General features: G+C 40.8%; 1 protein-coding gene across 8 annotated transcripts in view; it reads right to left on the bottom strand.

Annotated features, from left to right (window-relative positions):
• Window positions 1-15,651, bottom strand: part of MCF2L2 (MCF.2 cell line derived transforming sequence-like 2) — a 157,080-nt gene that overhangs the window by 89,393 nt on the left and 52,036 nt on the right. For 7 of the 8 annotated variants that reach the window (XM_015637655.3, XM_015637653.2, XM_015637656.3 and 4 more), the window contains exons 4-13: window positions 15,409-15,499; window positions 14,072-14,191; window positions 8,773-8,889; window positions 5,432-5,581; window positions 4,313-4,437; window positions 2,639-2,753; window positions 1,866-1,985; window positions 1,150-1,341; window positions 610-801; window positions 33-210 (exon numbers count right to left, since the gene is read on the bottom strand). In XM_015637655.3, the coding sequence (XP_015493141.1) occupies window positions 33-210; window positions 610-801; window positions 1,150-1,341; window positions 1,866-1,985; window positions 2,639-2,753; window positions 4,313-4,437; window positions 5,432-5,581; window positions 8,773-8,889; window positions 14,072-14,191; window positions 15,409-15,499 (1,400 nt within the window). The remainder of the gene's footprint in view (window positions 1-32; window positions 211-609; window positions 802-1,149; window positions 1,342-1,865; window positions 1,986-2,638; window positions 2,754-4,312; window positions 4,438-5,431; window positions 5,582-8,772; window positions 8,890-14,071; window positions 14,192-15,408; window positions 15,500-15,651) is intronic. The other variant, XM_015637654.2, reaches the window with a different exon arrangement.

Here is a 15,651-nt window from a genome sequence, read left to right as displayed (position 1 = left end):
TGTGAGTCTGAAAGCAGCTGCTCATGGCCTACCTACTGCTGCTGGTCTGGTAATCTTTGGTGATGCTCGCTTTGGGGAAGATTCAGGATGTGGAGCAACAGGTTGTACTGGCCGAGTCTGTTTGGCTGCCAGCTTCTTCAGGCTTACTTGCCTCTTGTCAAACATTTCTTGTACATCTTCGAGTTTTTGTACAATTCTTTGGGCATTGGCCTTGACAAAGAAAAGGCAAACAACAAATGGTTGTCAGCACTGGACTGAGCAAGTGAAGAAAGGACTTGTATTACCAGACTCAGACTAGAGCTGGAGATCATCACACTGTGCTGCAGTTTACTGCAGCCCAGTCCAGGCATTCTGCCCAGATCACAGTTTCACTCACCAAGACATGGTGATTCAAGCAGTGTTTCTAGCACTGCTCTGAAGAAAATGACATATGTGTTGCATGACTACTCTTATGAGTAAAGCTGACTGCCACAAATACTGACCTCTGTGCCCTTTTAGAGTAGGGAAAGAGGCATTTTTTAGCAGAATCAAGTATAGTCCAGTACACTCTCATGTACAAAGCTACTGGAAATTATTAACTTCTAAGTGAGCACATCTGAGGGGTTCTACCTTTATTTCAGGGGTGAGGATCATGTCAAACTGATTGTAGAACTCCTTTGGGTTGGAGAGCTGGTGTTCCTTAGCTGTTACCAAGAACTTCTCAATTTCAACGAGTGCAGTTTCAGCTCCCTCTTGTGACTGGCACTTGTCCACAGCTTGGGAAGCTAAGAGGTAGATTCCAGCTTCACACCATTGGCTTGCCTTTAAAGAAAAGTGGGGAAAGATGGATTTATCATCACTGGCAGTCCAAGTTGCCAGGTGTTGCTTTGACACTATGAAAAAAACAGATTTGCCCTAGCATGTCATTTAAGGGGATCAGTGTTACTCATACCATGCAGCAGCTCCTGCTCACAAGTCACCCCATCAGCATATGCAGAACTAAACTTGCTGAACTAATGCAAAGCTCTGATATTCATGGTAACATTTACTGAATGAAATGGAGAAAAACCAAACTCAACTTTTTATCTTCATCATAATTACCTGAGCTCAGAAAGCCCTTCATTTTTGGTAGAACCTTACCAGAGCTGTTATCTGAGAAGATTTGCTCACCTTATCTAACTGCTTATGCAGCTCAAGAGACTTTCCCAAAATATCATACTTTTTCTTGGTCTCATTGGTAAAGTCATCACAAATCCGCCTGAGTTCAACACACTTTGGTCTAATGGAGTCAACTGCATAATGGTTGTTTTGGATGAGCTGTTCTCCATGGAGAGCTAAAGACTGGGCCTTCTCCAAAGGTTCCTGTGAAATTAATGAGAAAAAGCCTAAGTTAGAATGACATGCATATTGAGGACAATCTATCTTTGTAACTCTTCCTGTAGCCTGGTGGTAAGTAAAGGTTTGGAATATTAATATAGCTGATATGTCTTACTTTATATTTACATTGAAGGCCAACCTCAATGTCAATGAGTACACTGAAACTCGAGAGCTTCCATCTAGACATCAGGAAGCACTTTTTTGCTCTGAGGGTGACCAAACACTGGAACAGGTTGCCTGCTGAAGTTACAGAGTCCACTTCTTCTTTCTCCCATACTGAAGGCATCATTATACAAGGTTTTTCCCTACTTTTCCCCCTAGCTTTCCCAGTAATAAAATGGAACTACTGGGTCTGAACAACCATGGCTTCTGGAAATTACGATCTGTGTTTTGCAATTTAAAGTAATGACTTATGAGACATAAAGTCTGGACAAAAAAAAAGGACAGTGACAAAGAAGTGTCCAGAACACCATGTCTATAGCAGCTAGAATACTAAATTGATTGCAAACCTGTCCTTTCTCTTCCAGATGTTTCTGTTCCTTTAGAAGGTTCTCGACTCGAGTCACACTGTCTCCAATGTCAACAAAACCTGCTTGTGTTTCCATGAGGTTATCCAATGTCAATTTTACCTAAAAAACAGCAACAACAAAAATATAAAACCAAAACAAAATAATCCCACCCAAACCCCATTACAAGATACTAATAAAAATTACAACAAATATTCACCTGCACCACTGAGAAGAGTCTGCATCTCAAGTTCAGTCTTTCAGCTTGTTCCAAAATGGAAAAGCCAAGGAATAAATCAATCAAATATTTTTTCAAAGGGTCTCCCTGCTTCTCACTAATTAGGCCCACAAAATTTTGACAATCTGTAACTCCAGAGTTTATATTACTCCAGAATATGTATTACTCCAGTCTCTGGGCTGACAATTGGCCTTTCTGAACCATATTCCCTTTACTTTGGTGGGATTGGAAAATTACCGTCACAGAAGAATCTGTTTTTGGTAACTTCACACCTAAATGCAAAATTATTTATCAAGATGTTGGTGTTCCACATTTTGGCCTCACAGTCTGGCACTTTCCTCACTGTGTTTTATTCAAGTGTTGTAAGACATCTGAAAGCTGTCTTTGTCAAGACTTTAATTTTTGAATATTCATTTCCTATTTCACAATTAACATCTTCTCTTCCAACCTCCTTTTTGTACTGCCAGTATTCTCTAAGTAGGGGTAGAATTTGACCTTATTTACAAGAGAAGGCTAGGCAGCATGAACAAAGAAATACCTCTCTAAAATCGTGTTCAAAGTGTCGAAGCTGCAGGCACTGTTCTAGTTTTAGATGATGCTTGGTCCAAAATTGATCAAAAGCTTTTTCTGTTTCATCCAACTGAGCCAACAACCTGTTAAGAAATTATAATGAACAGAATGTACTTATTTCCTATAGTTCATTTCTTTTAAGTTACAGTAATTGATGGCAGAAGGCAGAGCAGGGAGATGGTGAGAAGCCCTACACTTATGTAAGAGGGTTCTGTGTCAACTCTCCCTTAAGCAAAAGAGAGTGAAATTTGCATTTGGACAGGCAGGAATGTGACAGGTGAGTGACAACTACATGGATCTACTGTGGCAGTTACAGTCCTGCCTCCTGATGTGCAAGAGGGACTCAGAGCTCTTCCATGTGCTGGCAGCCAAGGGCCACTGTCACTCCCTAATTTCCACCCAATGCTTCAAAGATAATTCATCCCCAACTGATGCAGATTGAATATGATGCAATTATTATTATATGGAAGGATTAAAGCAGAACTCTACAACTTGTTAATTTTCTTCACCCATCAGAAATAGGCAAGGACTGAATCATTTTTCCCAGTCCATTAAAAACAATAGATTAGAAACTCATAATGACTCCCATGGACAATGTTTTACTCTGTATAAATGATGAAACATTTATTTGCAAAGACATTAATCTCAAGGTGTCATATCTTCAGTAAAATACCTGACACCAGACTAGTGAGTCATCCTCACAGTTTCTCAATGATTCATTAATTACAAAGTAGAACAGTTTTAAACAAGTAGAAAAAATGAAAAGGAAGTGTTCTCTGAATATCTTGTATTTCAATAGATGGGCATTCTTTGGGCAGATAAAGGATCAGTGAGTGCTGAAATCATCAAGTTATCGGGGCAAATGCCAATAGCTCCTTCCTATTCTTCTCAAAACCAAATTTCTGTTTTCAATCTGCCCCTGGAAAACTTTTTTTAATCAAAGCTAGTCATTGAATTCAAGATGAATTCACAAATTCCTTTGGAATGACTTTTCAAAGGATTTTAAAATATTTGGTGAAAAATATCAGCTCAGCTTTACTTTTAGCAGCTTTGTTCCCAGCGAATTCAGACACACTGAAACCCCAGCATGGCATTTCCCCTTGCGCTGCATCACATGGCACAGCAGAAACTGCTACATGGTGACAAAAAGCTTTCTGGTAATAACTAGCATTGTAGGAAGGGAAAGGGGGTTCTCTCTGGGTGTATCTCTGCAGCTGTGACACACACAGTGTTTCACAATGTATCATCTTCATCTGTTCCTCCCCCACTGTTTCCACAGACACCCACAAGCACACCACCCTCTCATCTCTCAGAGATTCAGGTGCCACTTTCTAACCAGACACGAAAGTTTGGAAGCCATACATGCTATGGGGAAAGTGAGTCCCATGTTCAGTCTTCAGCCAGATGGTTAGTGGTCTGACCAAAAATTACCAAGAAATTCAGGACTTGTTTGAACTTGCCTTGACAATTTAATCAAGTAACCTCCTCTAAGCCATTCCCTTCTCTGACTTACCTGTCCAATAAGTCCTGAGTAGGTGAACCAGGGGTAATTAATAACCTGCATAGTTAAATTATTTAAATTACACTTGCATCTCTTAGGAGTAAATTAGCAAGTTGCACAAGGTAATCTAGCTCCACTGACCTTTCCACTGTAGCCACATTTTCCAGTTCATCTGGACTGAGTTTGCTGTTGGCACTTCGGGTGACGGGCTCCCGGATGCATGTCAGTAAGGTGGCCCCCTGCTTCACTGCTAGCTTCAGCTCATCCTGAGGGGGAAAAAAAGCCAAAAACCAAATTGTATCTACTTCTAACAGCGCTCACATCTCTTAGATAACAACAGATTAATCAAAAAGGAGGATTCTTTCATAGGTACAAAATACTTGAAACTAAATATAAAGGCTTACCAAAGGTGGTATGTTTTGCTAGCAAATGCAGAGATCTAAATCTTTTAAATTTAACTGAGAAAAGGAATAATTTCTGAGCAGATTGCATATCTGACCAGGCCCTTGAAGAATAAATTACTCTACACAAATTGAATGTATGCTGTAGATTGTGAGCCAAAAGACTGGGCTGAGACATTGCACTTCCTAATGGAATTTCCTCAAAGAACATTGTGCCATGCTGAGCCATAGTACATCAGCTATAAGAAGTCATCCACAGAAGTGTCTTCCCAGCATGAAACATGAGCAATAAAAAGAAAATGAGGCTCAAACATTAACTTGTCAGATGATGAATCCCTACATCACTGCACACTTCCATAAAAATTGTTGTTGTGCTAATATAGCTTAAGTAGTATTTTTAATCTTCTGTTTAAGGCATTCATTGACAGCAGTATTATTTACTTCTGATCCTTACTCTGCACAGCTAAACTAGCCCCAACTTTTTTTTAAACAAAATAACAGTCATAATCTGGTTAGATCATTCTGTCAGTTCCTGACTATCCTCACAGATTTTCTGTTTCTGCTGCAATGTAAGTCCATCCTTTCTGATTAACTCTTCATCAGGAGCCCATGCTATTCCAGATGTGATCCCATTACTCCCTCTCACACAGTGGAAGTGACACTTCCCCATTCTATCATTCCTGAAGTTGTAAAATGTCCTTTTCCACAGCTGAATCAAATTGACCTCCTGAACCCAGCTGTCTGTCCTCCTCAGTGCTTCCCAGACAATGGACTGCCAAGTGATGGCAGAGAATTTTGTTAGATCAGAATTCATCTATTACACTGCTGGATGTCCTGTCCATCATGGGGCAACAATCACCTTCAGCTTGCCGTGATGCTCAGTGTGTGAAGAGAGAAGCTCCTCTGTGCACTGCACATCGTTGGGAAGTTCAGTCTCTGCTAAGTCTGTTCCAAAGGTCTGTAGCATCTGTGCTGTTGTTTTTACTGTCATTGCAAAGTTTTCAATAGCCTGGAAGAGCAAAACCATAAAGTCACAGATTGGTTATTTACCCATAGCCCTTTGACAGCACTTAGTGCTTCAGGCACACTGTGCTGCAAGTATTGCATGCCTGTAAAGCTGGTCACGTTGCCTTTTTTTGGGTGGATGTGCTAAAAGTCACAAATGAAACCATGTATCACAAATGACCTTTTCACTGGTCTGCACATACTGTCAGCTCTGTGAGCCAACGGGGAACTCCCAGAGCTCAGCAGACATAATGAAATCACAGAAGATATCAGCTTCAAAGCCAGGCCTGGAACTTCAGATCCTCAGCCCATGCTTGATGGGAAATTCTGCTGCTTTTAAAATTTTATTAAGGCTTTATTTAAGTTGAGAACACTACTAAAATATATAGGGCAAAGTCATTATATTTATACAGCCATTGTTCACTCAGCAGTAATCTGTCTTTCCCTGACTTCTGAATATGTGCATCTCCATCTTGCCTATCAGTATGAGATGCGTTCTAGTCCCTTCCTCCCATCTGTCCCTGCTAGTTCACAAATACAAGAACAAGTAACTACAAATACAGTAAAAATGCATAAATTCATCAGAACATTGCTGTTCCTTTATCACTTGGGTGCACCAACACAAAACTTACCAGAAATCTGTGGTTTTAATGAAGAACAGGTAAGTGAGGAAGGCTAAAAATACCAATGCCACCTTCTCAGAGCAGAATATAATGTGCAGACCTGTGACATGTGATTAAAACCTTTATATCTAGTATCAAGTAACTGCATGGGAAGTTTTTCATGATCATGCCCAAATTTTGGTGTGACCATGTTGTTCTGTATAGCTCTTTATTCTTTGTACTTTTTGATCTATACTCCCACTGGTCTGAGTCAGTCATCAAGCTCTAGGGATGCTCTTACACCCAATCAAACACTATGCAGCTGTTGCACATTGCATTTCTTTCTCCAGCAATGATGGGAATTCATTGTTTGCAACCATGACAGATGAAATTACGCTGTGTGCTGGGAAAAACAAATTGGAGGTAAATCACCATTCAAAAGGTATAGAGAGAAATTAGCCCAGATTTGTGATCTCAAACATGCCCCCATGAAGCAGTGCTAGCAGAGTTCACAGCCTTCTTCCCTTTTCCCCCAGAAATTCATGTCTGCTTTCAACACAAGCAGTACAGACCCACATATGCTCTATCTCAGTGCTCTGCAGCTGTATCCTGCTGTTCTCAGCACTGAAACTACTGGATTAGAGTTGGCTGAAATGTCACACTTCTGACTGCAACACAAACATGGCCATCCATGACCAAAGGCCATTTACTGAAAGCCAAAATGCACTCTGTGGGCAAGAAAGTCCATGGGCTTCTGGCAGCCAAGAGAGGAGAGCAGAAACAGTGAACAATGCAAGGAGGTTGCTGTGTCACTGCCATTTAGCCAGAGTTTAAAGCTTTTTCAGAAGAAAAGCACCTGCAGGACGAGATATGAGAACACTGAGAAAAGCAGAAAAGGGCATGAAGACCATAGCTCAGCAAGACTGGAAAGACAGATTGTTTCAAGGTGCCATGGAAGCTGACACTTTCCTGATGACAACCTCTTATCCAGCAGATATTCCTTGGCTGACTGCCCCATGAACTTGTCACTGTTTCACTCAATAGCATGCTTGCCCCCAACTCTCTCCTGCGTATATGAGTAATAAATTATTTCATGTACCTAAATTATATCTCTGGATTATTTTTTTTCAAGTCTTTGTGTTTGGTAAAAATTTTTCCAACAAATTTAACCAAAACCTCTGAGGATTACATAGCCTTACACCCCTAAGTTCTTGGCTCATTTTTGTTTGCATATTTTACCAAAAAAATGTATTATCACTTTATGTAAACCTCTGTCATTAATAAATAATACAGCCTTTCTTGTGCCTCTTTTTATCTCCCTTCATATTTTCAAACCTTTTGCTCTTTGGAAGCTCTTATAGATGATTCATTTCTTCACACTCCTCCTTCCTGCAAGGACAGTTTCATATTTTTGATACTTTTGACACATAAGTCTGTTCACTCATCTCAACCCTAACCTCATTATAGTCAACACAGTTATAAATGTAGAAAATCAATGTTAGAATAAATTCAGATTCTGTGTTTGCATATTTAGAAGCCTGAAATATTTGGTGGGTCTCAAGGAGAATAAGTTTAATTTTATAAGGACAGCAAAGCACAAAAAAGCTATAGCAAGAAAATGACAAAAGTGGTTTGACTTTTTTCAAATATTTTGACATAAAAGGAGAAAAGCTCTTTTTATGGGTTAGATGTAACCTATCCATGAGCAACAACAGACTCAAACCCAGGGCTGCTCAGAGCTTTGCAAACCATTCAGGCTCACATCAGATTTGGGATGTAATATACCAATCTTGCAAGTGGAAACATTGTATAAACTCTCTGTGAAATTAATTACTTTTCCAGGATCATGACCCAGCTTAGCCCATTTTTGCTTAGGAAGAATGAGACAGTATTTTTTCTACCAGAGTTTGGAGTCTGGTTTTTGTGAACTGTCATCTTAACTGGGCACCATAATGAATTGTTTATATTGTTTTGAAGCAGACACAGAAATGCATTAACCAGCCCAAAAAGGGAACAATCAAACCTGTACAAGCTTCCTCCATAGAATAAAAAAGTCTTTCTGCCTTCCTACTGACAACTGCTCTTCAGTTAGCCAAAATAAGACCTAGCTGGAGTGCATGCTTGTGTAGCATAGAAATTAAAAATAAAATATAGTGCCCTGAGTATTTTTATTCTCTTAAAAGCATGGACATAATTAATCATTAAAGTGAGACTTTTGACCTTACTTTTGACCTTTGTAAAGTCAGCAAAGTGCTACAGCCTACTTTCAAATTCAGCTGAAATCTATGAAACCTATGAATCCCATCATTTATTTAAAAGGCAAGAGAATGTGCCCACAGGCCTTGCTGAGTAAGAATACCAGGACACTGTTAGGCCCTTGGCCAGGTATGCAGTGAGATACAATTACTGCTTCCATGACAAACTGCTGGGAATTTCCTTTTCTCTGTTTGAGCCATGGATTTCCTCTTTCCTTGAGTCCCTATCAGAATCCATAGGCTGTAATGTTGCTGAAAAGTTACTGCCTAATGGTTCCTTTGCATTTGTCACCTGGACAGCTCTGGTGCAGATGTGCAAGAAGAGCCCCAGCACTCACAGTTCGGTGATGGATCCACTGGCTGTGGCCGTACTCCAGGGTTCCTCCCAGCTCCCGGGTCAGCTGACTCTTGTCAATGTAGCCATGCAGGTCAGAGACAGAATTTAGCATGATGATCTGAAACAAATCCAAACACACTGGACTGAGAGAAACGAGCCTTTCAATCGTTGTTCCTAGGATCTGGGTTTGCCTTAACATATATGACCACTGCAGTTCTACCAGAGGCCATCAGTTCTCATTTTGCATTTTCTCATGCCACAGCCACAGTTTACTTTCCCTAGATTTTGCCTTCTCAATGTGTACACGGATCTTCCTGAACTATCTTTGGTTTGACATCATCTTCCTCCTTGCTGGGCTGAATCATTTTGCCTGTGCATCAAGAGCAAAAGTATGGTATTGATAATGTTCACACAAACTTTCATAAAATAATTTATTCTCTAAATAACTTTTATTTACAGAGAAATGGAGGGACAGGGAAGTTAAACAGCTTTCTCAACACCAACCACTTGATCCAGGGAAGTGCTGAAATAAAACTGTGGAGAGTAAGATTTTTCTTTCTGTTTTCTGACTTTTTTTGTCACTGCATGTTCACTGAATTCGCTGAAATTTTTCCATTTAAAATCATAATGGAAGAGAAAGGAGAGATAAACCTAGATCCATTTTTTTACTTTAGAATCTCCTTACCACTAGACTTGCTTGAAGAAAGCCAAACATGATTTGAGTTCAGCTTCATATAAGCAGCAGTACCTTTTGGCAACCACTGTAAATTTGTCAACACAAGTGGTTACATAAATAACACACATTTATTGTTGTTCCAACAGCTAGAAGATATGCCATGATTTCAGCAACAGAAGAATAAAAAGTTGAGCACAAATGACTAAGAATTTTAAATAAATGTCAGAAATATGTCAAATGTGTTACTTGACCCTATTTAAAGAAATCTTAAGTGGCTCTGCATGTCAGCAGGCTCCAACAGAGCATGGTAAGGGTTAGGGCAAATACTGTGGACAAGATGAGTGCAGATGTATGGAGACAAGAGGATGCATATTCCAGACTGCTCTAAGGAAAGCCTTGAGAACAAACCTGAACAGGTTTTTAGCTGACCTTTGTTCAGCTAAATAATAGATAATTCAGGTTGGCAGGAGCCTCAGCTCTCTACTCCAATTTTTTTCTCAAAGCTGTGTCAGCTGAGATCAAACCAGGTTGCTCAGGGCTTTATCCATCTTTATCCATCTGAGACTTAAAACATCCAAGATTGTACAACCTCTTTGGGCAGTTGGGTCTGCTGCCTGTCTTTGTTGAGAGAAATGTCAAGTCAGAGCTGCACTTGTTTCACTTTATGTCAGTTATTTCTTGTCCTACCATCATGCACAAGCTGGCTGCAGTGCCCAGCTTGGAGGGACTGGAAAGCTGCTGCTGTGTCATACTAACCCTCCTAAGCCTTCCCTTCTCCATGTATGACAAGCACAGTCCCCTCAGCATCTTCTTACAGAACACATTCTCCAAGTCCTGACCCTCTTGGCTCTCCAAGATTACTCCAGATAAATATTTTCCTTGTACTAGGGGAACCAAAACTCAAGAGGGTGTTCTCAGTGTGATTTAATTAGAGCCAAGTAAAGGGGGATGAGTGCTTGTCTCAACCTGTTGGCTCTGCTCTTGTTCATACTGCTCCTGTTAGTGCAGGATGCTGATGGCTTCCTTTGCTGCCAGGGCACACTCTGGCTCATGTACAGCTTGCTGTCTACCAAGCTCCCAGGTCCTTTTCTGCAGAGATGCTCCCCAGATAGTCAGGCTACACTGTGAATTGTTGTCAACAACACAGCTGTTACATTGTTGGCAGAGAAAAACATAAGTTCTTTCTTGAGGAAGAAAATCCTTCTGCAAGGAAACTCTTTCCCAGTTGTAGGACTACTTTGCCCCTTTCGTATATATAAAATAATATGCTCTTCAGTCCATTCCTTGAGTTTCTGTTCCAGTGGCCCTGTCCTGGAGTATACCACCTGCTCCTCGTGGTTTAGTGTCATCTGCACACTTGGTGCCAGTGCAGCCTGTTGCCTCTTCCATGTCACTGATGAAGGCATCAAACAAGGCAGGTCCCAGCAGGTACCACTACAACACTCCACTTGTTGCCCACTTCCAGGCAGAGTATGACCCATTACCATTACCCTCCTAACCATCATGAAAATAGTTCTTAAAACCATCTATCCAGATTTTAACCTAACTTGGATAAAAGAATATAGTGGAGGATGCATCTGGCCCCAGGGACCTGTACAGGCTGAAAACTCTCAAGTAGGCCTTCATTCTATTCTTTTTCACTTCTAGTAGTTCCTCTTCTCCTTGACCCCTGTATTTAAACACAGAAATAAGGAGATCTTGTTGCTGAAGAAACTATGGGAAAGAAAGGTGAGTATCTCACACAGTTAAAGGAAAAACTGTTCCCTGATTGTGTTATGAAACACTGTTCTGCTATGATCAAAGCCAGAAAGCTCAAAAAGCTGCATCATCTTGAAAGGGCCTCACACTGGAACATAAAGTCTAAGAACTAATTCTGAATTGGAAGTTACATTTGAAAAAGTAAGTCTTAACTGCTTTGTAGCTCTTCCCCATCAGAGATGCTGCTGACAAGTTGGAAATCTTCTGACACTTCAAACCTCACTGAAACCACAGAGGAACTCTGTCATACAGTTTTCTTTTAGGAAGAATTAAATGTTTGCTTTAACCTGGTATGCTCAGCATGAGCCACAAAACAAACTTATTAATGTTTCCAGCTACGGTGCTACCCTACAGGGCATGGGTGTTCACCACACAGGCATTCCTGCAGGAGAAAACCTATGAGCAATCCATCATCCATCTAAAAAACCAATCTAAGAGAGCATTAGCATCTCCCATGCTGCTTGCCAGACAGAAAACAGCCATAGTCAGTCAGCTGAAGAGTGCAAGGAAGCAGCAGTTTAGAAGAGAAGGGTCGGTGTGGAACACGAAGCTGTGGGGGGGTTGCTTCTGGATGGGTTAGGTTGTTAAAAAGAAGTAACAGCCTACAAAGCTCAAGGAAGTGCTTGCTATGGACAGATTGTTCAGCCTTTTATGTATGTTCTGAAGATGCTTTAATTCACTTCCTATGATGGGAGGTTCCTTGGGTACATTTCTGGGTGTTCCTTTTGAATTCACAGACTTTAGTCTCAGATGTACCCTGCTGTGTCTCTTATATTTCTACATCTTGATCCTCGTTAATGATATCTAATCAAACCACTACTCCAATAGAAATTTACCTGATGAGGTTTTATTACCCACATTTGTATGTAAATGTGATATAAATCCTGCATTTCCTTTTTGTGTCTGGTTGGTTATTTCAGCCTTTATTTCCAGCCCCTGTTTGATCTTCTGGTTTCTACTCATTCCAGTGCTGCTTTAACCCAGCAAATCTATTTTACTGAACATATTCTCAGTCTGATAGCTCAAATAAACTATTGAACAAATGTTTCCTTAATAAATACACACAATATTCTTGGAGTCCCTTTTGAATGCTCATGTCCTGACTCATAGCTGTGATAGGAAATGCCACCCATCCCCGGGCCAATTATGACATGAATATTGTCATAGGGCCAAACACACAAACAAACAACCTGCAAACAATTTAAAGGATCGTGGTGATATTGAAGATAGGTACTGATCCCTAATTCATTGAGTAAGGACATCTCCAATGGGACAAGAACTCTCTGGTCTTGTTCTCCTGCTTGGCATTTAGGATGCTGTTTTCAAGGAAGACAAACAGACATCATTCTCAGTAACATTCTCAGAAACATCATGCCCAGATGGTATTTTTAGGATGGGCTGCAACACAGGAGAAAAGCCCCTCCAGAAAACATGACAGATCCCAGGAGCTTAGAGCACCTGTAGTACAACCCTAAGCAACTTAGAATATCATCAGACATATGTGGGCAGCCTGTTGGGCAGGAGGCAGGTGGATCCAGCAGGCGTGTCGTGCTCTTAGTTTTTGTAAGGCTGCTCTCTAAGCTCTGTGGACATACCCAGGATGGCTCAAAATATACAAGACAATCCTAAACTAAACTAATATCTCGATTTTCCTGCCTGTAAGAAAGGAAAGTTACCATTTCATACTTAATGCAGTGCTTGACCCCTGCCTAGAATTAACCTCACTCCCAACTTTGATCTCTTCCAAGTTTTGGAATGCAACTTTGATGTCAAATAAATTGCTAAAAGTATAGGAAATGCTGAACTGGTGGAAAATGCCAGTCCTTGATGAAGTTGTCCCTTTCCAGGCTGCAGTCTGGTACAACTGTTGCTATAGTAACAGATTGTGGCATATTAAATATAGGTACATCCATTTTTTAAAGTACTATAAAATATTTCAGTTTGTATTCAAACATAATTTTTTTCATCAGTTTTGCATTTTACCAAAAAGCCACCTTTACCAAATGACTGTAAATGTTACAATTTAACCACAGTAATTAAATGCATATTCATGGTTCCTTTTCTGCATGCACTGTAACAAACAGCTGCTGTCTCTCACTTCAGGAGACGCAGAAAATGTTTTAAACACCTGAACTTCAAACTTGAGTTTCAACAGAGCTAGAATTTGTTGGAGGACAGCCATAAGTATTTTGCAAAACAACATAAACCCGAAAGAAAAATCCAAAACAGTCATCTGAAATCCCTCCAGTAAAGTCACTGTGGAACTCAATATGAGTCTGATGTAGGATGAAATATCAATAATCATAATTCAAGTTTATTTATAAAACTTTAAAATTTTTGATGCCAAGTGCAAACATGCAGCTAAAAACAACTCCTTAAACCTGTCATAGAAAAATGTCAAACTCTTTCTGGACTGATAACCTTCACATTACAATCTCATCTACCTACGGCATATGCCAAGTGCATATAAAAACAAGTAAAACACAAACTCTGAATCTTGAGGGCATGGGAATCATAAAAGACATTCAGCAGTCCCATGGATAACCCATCAAATAATGCAGAATTCAGCCCTAGGCTTTCACTGCTCTGTAGTCCTGAATACTTATGTTTGTCACTGGAGTGGGATCTACCTCTGCCTACACAAAGGGGACATCTCCACTGAGTTAAAATGCCAGTACTTAAAAACTGAGTCACGTTTTATAGCTGGACTGGACATGGGAACATGTCCATTAACTCTTTGGCATCACCACATGGATGAAAGGCCCCAGGTGCCACTTGCAATCCTGGGTTATGAAAAATTGCTGACAGCCCAGAGCTGCAGAAATGGAGATAAAGAAAATGCATGGACAAAAAACTGCATGCTTACCGGTACCTTCATTTTAAAGTCATCTCGATAGAGTTTAATGCCAATGTCAGCGATTGCCCTTTGGATAAAGCGGGAGGGTCTCAGGACAAACACCAGCTGCAGGTTTCCTGGAAATGCTCCCTGCAAGAAATATGGAGTTATTAGAAGGCACATTTCTACCTTACAAGGGAATTTTCAGCCAAGTGTTTCCTCACCAGGGCAAAGCAGGTAGAACTTACTGAATCTTGCTCAGTCCAGCTGCTCATTGCATCAGCTGGTCCATAGAGCACATGCTCGTTGTCACTATTTCCAAACCCAACAGGAAGACTGACCCATGGATTTTGCTGTCCAGCCACGTGTTATTTCATGATACAGATTTATCACGGAGCTGCAAAGCTCCTGACAAGTGCCTTTCTCTCCCAGATCCGAACCCCACCAAGCCCCATTTGCACCACCACACCAAAGGGTTTCCCATTTTTTAGGCTGTAGCCACTAGAGGGCAAAGCTGGCTGCCCACATTGGACTAGTGAGGGAAGCTGGTAGCGCAGATGGATTCCCCAGGCTGACCTACCTATTCACTCTGCAAAGGGTTTTCAATCTTTTTAACCTCTCATATTTTTACACACAGGCAGGCACTCAACACGTTCATCAGACATGGCCCTGCCTGCAACACCCAGCCTACATCTCTCACATTCCTCTGAGCTCATCAAGCATAAAAAAGGAACAATTTCTTGAAGAGAGCAGCAAAAAAGGCTGAGAATGAAAAATATTTCTGTCTAAATACCTCGAAAGAACTTAAAGTTGCCTTTGTCATTTTGCCATCCTACATCTCTGTGTCTAAGTGCTTGGTCCTCACACAGTAAATGCTCCTAGTAAAAGATGTATAAAACCAGCTGCTTTTCATAGCACTGAAAATCACTGCCCAGCTCTGACTTTTGCAAATGAGATATAATAAGCTGTTAAGAGTTTCTGACAGAGATCATTTACTACTATGCAAACACAAATCCCTCGGGATCTATGTCTTTCATAAGCAGGCCACGTCATCCCTCCTCAGGGCACAGAAGGGGTACCTCTTATACTCCTCCAGGAGCCAACTTCAAATTACTAGAATTTATATTGCAGTCAACCCAGAAAATAAGGAATTTCTCCTAATTCAGCAGTAAACAAGACTATGTAATTTGTCTCTGCAGCTCTCTCCCTCTCTTATTTAACACTTATGAGCTGCAGGGCCAGGGAGAATATGCATCCACAGCCAGAAAATGGGAGCTTAAAATGAGCACAGGAGGCTGAATCGTGTGCTGAAGGTTCAGCAGACAATTTTAATTTCTAGAAGATAAATAACAAAAGCATGCACTTACTGCTATTCGTGTCAGGGATGCCTTGACTGCACTCCATTTGTCCCGTCGTCTGTCTATGATGATGATGAATCCGATGCTGGCAGCCTCCAGACTGCAAAACAGATGAAATAGGTGTGCTGGGTTACAGGGAGATACTCCTGTTCCAAGGCAGAGAACTGCAGCAAAACACAGCCTCCGTCACACCACGCTCGGAGCCCATTATGAAAACACAACGTACAGTGGAAAGAATGAATATTTGGCAGA

The sequence above is a fragment of the Parus major genome, chromosome 9 (genome assembly GCF_001522545.3).
Source record: "Parus major isolate Abel chromosome 9, Parus_major1.1, whole genome shotgun sequence".
Lineage (NCBI taxonomy): Eukaryota > Metazoa > Chordata > Aves > Passeriformes > Paridae > Parus > Parus major.
This window is presented reverse-complemented; position numbering and strand designations above follow the sequence as displayed.